We start from the raw sequence: 6,000 nt of genomic DNA, 5'->3' as shown, positions 1-6,000 counted from the left end.
CCCCCCCCCCCCCCGATTTAAAGGATTAAAAAGACTTTTGAAGAACTGCGGTTTTCATTATGAAAACACAATTCTTCACAACTGTTGGAAAACCCACATCATGTTTCAAACATGATATACTGGTTTGGTTGGTTCTTAACCTTTTCCTTTCAGAATTTTCTGTTGCATGATTTCATTCTATATGGGTGGTTGACATAATTAGTCCTACATGTAATTGGCTAGATGTGTGTTTGTGCACGTGTGTGTGAGAGAGAGAGAGAGAAAGAGAAGAGATATAATAAAAGTGGATTTAGAAAAAAAATCTCAACCGACACAGCGTGTCTTATCACAGCTGTATTGCAACCAACAAAGACAAACTTACCTGTGCTGTGCATTAGAGTAGTAATCAAAAACACTCTATTCTAGGTTCTCCTCCCCTTACTTAGTGTTCAAAAAATTACCATGCTAAAAACAGTGTTATCAGAATGAATAGGCCCACATAAAGGAAGACATACAAATTGGGCACAAGTTTTTTGAAAATGTCTGGAGTTAGGCTCCTAAATTCATATTTAGATGCCTGAATTAATGGCTGTATTTCAAAAGTGCTGCATATCCAGCAGCTCCCACTAGCTTAGGGCTGCAGTCCAAGAAGATACTTAACTCTGTGAGGATACAACAAGATACTTATCTAAGCATGTGAGTAGTTCAGTTGACTTTGAATGTGCTTAACTACTTTGTTATATTGGGATTCAGATATCTAAATATGGATTTAGCAGCATGAATTCAGTTGTTCTTCCATGTGTAGGGAGTATAGGAAGCGTAAGCGATTACTCTGTATTTTAGCTTAAGATTTTTCTTTCTGAATCCTCTGAAACAGGTTTTCCTTGAAATATATATATATCTATAGATATATTTATAGATATATATATATTTGTTTTCTTTTGGCTGCTGCTTTCCTTCAGTCTATTTCTCTTTCTAATAATTTAAAACTACTGTTCATTATTTACATTAAACTGTCTCTCCTGGGTCTGCTTTCTGTAACCTTTCCCCTCTTAAGAATTCCAAGAATTCCCTGACTTTCCTCAGGGGGATTTTAGCCGTGTTTTATCTGAGACTTGGGGCTACGTTGTTAGTAATTTTTAAAAGTAACTATATTTAAACATTTACATTTAACCTCTGTATAGATTTGCCATTGAAACACATTTTAACACAGTCATGTATGTAGGAAAATAAGTAATTTTTATTTTACTTTCAGCCTTTTTTAGTAACTGCCTGTAAATCTCCACATGTAAAATGAAGGAACCTTTACAATAATAATAATAAAAAAGTCTGACACACACCCTAAGGGCCAGTTATTTCAACTGCTTTTCCTGGATTCTGTTGCATTCTTTTTCTTTTTTCTTTTTTTAAATGAAGACGTGTCAGAACCAGAGGCCTTGTACACAGTATAAAATGACCCCAGCACAAACCTCCGGCATTCCAAATCCTTTACTCCACAGCTGTTAACATCAGCCAATCCAGCATACAGTCTTGGCTGCTGTTAACACAATCTTTCTGTCTCCCTCCCCTTCCTTCTCCTCCATTTGCTAGCATGCTCAGTGATGTTTTACATTAGGCAAAGGCAATTATTCTAAATCTTGGTGAGTCAAGAGTTTAAGGCTTATGTATTTTGTTGTATGTCACTGTATATTAATACCATCCTTATCACTCCATCATCTGAGTAAAGATATTTCTGTGGAAAAGGGGCATTCTTTCCAAAGTACAGATTTCCTTAATTTTAAAGGCAGTTGCTCAGAAGGGATTTTGTCTGAAAATTACTTAAAGCACATCAGTTTTCTTACAGTTCTGGACCGAATCATATTTTTTTCTAAAACACGCCTGAGGGATTAATATTGTCCCAAAAACTGTCTAACCTTTTCTTTTTATATTTGTCTACTCTAGGATATTTCAAAGATGGTTTGGCTTCCATTGAGACTTGGAGATCTGATGCCACAATGAGGACTCACACACGGGGGGCCCCGAGTGTGTTTTTCATAAATGTGGTTTATTTCGCGTTGGCCTATAGTACTGATGAGAACCCAAGAACTGTGATTCCTTTCATCAATGCCAACTACGACAGCTACCCCATGCTTTACTTTTCTAAAGGAGAGGTGGGAGATTTGCGGCTCAAGGCGGTCACTACACATCAGCACATCACAGATCGGTTGACTGAGGCAGTGCAGACCATGCTATCCAATCCACTGGAGTACCTTCCTCCCTGGGACCCCAAGGAATTCAGCTCTCGGTGGAATGAAATATATGGAAACAACCTAGGTGCCCTGGCAATGTTCTGTGTGCTCTACCCTGAGAACCTCGAAGCCATAAACATGGCCAAGGACTACATGGAAAGGATGGCGGCTCAGCCTAGTTGGTAGATTTTTGTCTTTTTGTTCTTACTGCGTAAATTCTCTTGTAGTGGAATGAATGAATGTGTGAATGCATGAATGATGTTCTTGAGTGTATTACTATGCAGTTATAGGCTTTTATATTTGGTAGATATATCCCAAATTGCATTTCAGTTACCATGGCATTCACCTTACTAGGAATTGATTTTGAGAATTAATAAGCCCATCTTATATAAAAAAGATATACAAATTACCTTTCATCTGAATTGGACATTAGGAATTATAAATTCCTCTAATGCTGAGTGGTAAGATTAAACGCAACATAGGGAAGGTGGCAAAGTTTGGGGACTAGAAAATACTAACAGAGGTCTAATTAAAGGTGTTACCTTTTATCTCTCCTGTAAAAAATTAGAATGACTGACCCTGCTTAGATGGACTTCGCTAAAAAAGAAAGCAAATGGAGATAGTCTTCATTTGTAAGACACCAGTGTATCTCAAACATTTAATTTCAAATTACATAAGATTGATACTTATTGGGGGTTTCTACACGTGCATTTACGCCAGCTTAAATTTACTGCGCAGTAAGCGAGAATAGGCTGGCAGCTACATGTGCAGGTGACCCAGAACTAAATTTAGTCCCAGGTGAAAGCAGCCTGCCATGTGCCCTTTTGGCCACCAGAGGGCGCTTCAGCTTCCAGCCAGATGGCTGCCAGCCCTTGGGACTAACTTTAGTCCCAAACTGAAGTCAGCAGAGGCCCCCTGTGTTACTGTACAATACCTAACTGGGCATAAATTTGATACCTGCATAATGCAGGTATCAAATTTATGCTCAAGTCGGCGTAAGTTGCCATATTTATGCACGGTATGGGTGTGCATGTGTAGACATGTGACTGCACTTTGCAGTATGTTTGATTACATGTAAGTGCACCCACTGTCCCTCACAATGATAATACAGAATGTGTTTTCTTGATTAAATACAGTATGAAATATCTGATATCTGTTGCAGTTCAGTGTGCCACCAGTTACTGTTCTGAACCCTGTCTTGAAGATTTAAAAATTTGGATTAACAGGTAGTCTTTTTCTTGCTTACTCTCCTTGATTTTCTAAATTTTGGCTGCTCAGTAACCCAACTTCAACCAGAGGATTGGACGGTACCATTGCGCACACCATTCTAAAGCTTGCTGGTTAGGGCAGTCTCCGGAAAGTAGGAGATATGTATTGGAATTCCCTCAGGCTGAGAAGGGCCTAGGACTCAGGTTTCCCAAAATTTAGGTGAGTGCTCAAAATCACTGGACTATTGTATAGAAGATGGCCACTACCACCAACCAGTTCAGTGTAGAAGATGCTGAAGTGTTCTGAATCACAAGTGAATGGAAGCAACTAATGGAGACCCTGAGTCAGGCATCTGAATTCTTAAAATGAACAGGAATTCAGATATACCCCTGTGTTCAGCATTTCCTCTAGGCACTTCTGCTGTTTCTGGATTGCTTTTAGGAGGTCCACTGACTGTGTAGTAATTCTGGATGCATAAACCCAGTCAAATTATATCAGCCTGATGGGACAGGGCACCTAAGGTATAGAGGTTCCAATAATTAAGTGAAGTACAGTATACATAACTAGAACAGTTATGCCCTAAGTGCTTGATGGTGGTGTTTATTGTAGTACTTCTTGTTTCTATCCCTGAAGTATGGGAGGATAAATTCATTCTATTTACTTTCACTGTATAAGCCCTGGATCACCTTTTTTCTTTATAAGCCAACCTTGTTTGGCATCTTACATTTCTACTATGAAACCTATATTCAGTATGCAGCCATTGTTGATTTTCATATATTTAACAGTAAGTGTCACGTCAGACCTGTAGTTTAACTTTTAAGGGGAAAATGTTACAAACCCAGTTCATATATGTTATTGAGTGATTTGTCTCTCTGTGCTTTAGACAATGGCTTATTTTGAGGTCAGTTCTTCCCTCCTTATTTGTTCCCTGTAATGAAATATAATTGGAAAATATAGCATAAGAGCAAATGACAAGATTATTCAAGACTAACATCAAAACTCCACCTTAATGTCCCTGAACATACAGGGCGCAGCTTAAAGAATTGGGGTTTTAATATAAAAAACACAGGTGAGAGGATTTAGCTTTTGGGCTTTTTGAGATGTTCCACCTTTCACTTTTTCCTGCTTTGCAAAGGCTCCGTAGTGCCAATCCATGGCATTTTTGTGGAATTTATGGTCAAAAGTTTTTCATCAAAGTATAGAGATTCAAGGTCTCAGTCCTAATCTTTCAGGCACTCAGGGACTTTCAGTCCTCAAATATCTGGGAATATCTAATAAAAGATCACCTAAAGATAAAAATGGTGGTTACCAACTTTGCTTTTCTGGCACCAAACTACTTTATACAATAAGGGTAAAAAACAGAGCTTAGGCTGCAACTGCAGACTGTGGAATGAATTCCCTCAGGAAGTAACAACAACCATCACAAACTTCAACACCTCCTTCTCTAAATAGAAAGAATATTTCTTTGACTTTTAGAGTGGGTATATGTGTGTGTATTTGTATTTAATCTATGGGGGGGCGTTTCTCAAAAATTACCAAATTAAACACTTCAGTGCATACTATTCTTACCCTGAAAAGAGAACAAATGTGTGACAGATGTTAGTTGCATTGCTTAGTAAACTTATGGAAGGCACAGGGACAGTACTGTGATGAGTATGGTGTATGAATCTGTATAGAGTAGTGCATGCAATATAACAGTAATGGAGCTTTAGAAGACTTTTGCTCTAGGGCACATCCAGATGAGCACAGCTGTGCGGTATCTGGTGCTGCAAATACGTTTCCAGCACCACATACCGCAAAGTCTGGTATTCTCTGTGTTGCAATGGTGTGCTGCCCAAGCATGTGCTGTGCCGGGGTTTCTTTCTGCATGTTTTTTTGACCCATGGATATCCAGGGGTCAAAAAAAAACATGGGGAAAAAACCCAGAGCAACTCATGCTCAGCCAGCACATGCTGCTGAAAAGTGGAGCTAGGCTGCCTGTTGTCTCGCTCTACTGCCAGGCAGACTCTGCACAGCTGAATTACCACGGCTGCAGCCCCGGGAGCCCCTGGAACCCCAGGTCAGGCTGCTGGGCCCAGCCCAGTGCTAGCCCTGCCTCCACTACCTCACAAGGGGCAACTTGCCACGCATCAAAGCTCATGTGGCACAGGCATTCCCCGGGTACACCGCTGCTACTTGTCCTCAGTGAACCAAACGTCCATGTGCATCTGGATGCACCCATAGAGTGCAGTTTCTTATTCCTAATTTGCCTGGAATTTTGGAAAAGGAATTCCTTCCATATTGCTATCTGAGTGCAGCCCCACTGATTTAATAGTTTTGATGCTGGTACATAGTTTCATACGGAAGCCCATTTTATCCCAGAGGTGTTTGTCTGATTAGAAGGAATGTTTCAAATCAGGTCTGTTGCTGTTCTTTAAAGTTTTGCTGTTAGAACTTGATCCCTTTGGCAGTCCTACCTGGATTTTCTCTGTGATCTCTGCTAAAATTACATTGAATCTAAAAGTAACAGCCATAATTTTAAAAACCTCATGTGCAAATCACTTCTTTTAAGAAATATTTTAAATAATCTTAAATAAGGTTTGAG

General features: G+C 39.5%; 1 protein-coding gene across 7 annotated transcripts in view; it reads left to right on the top strand.

Moving 5' to 3' along the window:
* LOC102376702 (dermatan-sulfate epimerase) overlaps positions 1-6,000 on the top strand; it is a 350,602-nt gene that overhangs the window by 312,940 nt on the left and 31,662 nt on the right. For 5 of the 7 annotated variants that reach the window (XM_025207039.1, XM_025207041.1, XM_025207042.1 and 2 more), the window contains 2 exons: positions 1,921-2,389; positions 3,344-3,433. In XM_025207039.1, coding sequence (XP_025062824.1) covers positions 1,921-2,389; positions 3,344-3,433 — 559 coding nt within the window. Of the gene's footprint in view, positions 1-545; positions 676-1,920; positions 2,390-3,343; positions 3,434-6,000 lie in introns of those variants that run through there. The other 2 variants (XM_025207044.1, XM_025207040.1) reach the window with 2 other exon arrangements.

Source organism: Alligator sinensis, unplaced genomic scaffold (genome assembly GCF_000455745.1).
Source record: "Alligator sinensis unplaced genomic scaffold, ASM45574v1 scaffold38_1, whole genome shotgun sequence".
Taxonomy (NCBI): Eukaryota; Metazoa; Chordata; order Crocodylia; family Alligatoridae; genus Alligator; species Alligator sinensis.
The sequence above is the reverse complement of the archived record's forward strand: the minus strand, read 5'-3'. Positions and strand labels throughout refer to the sequence as shown.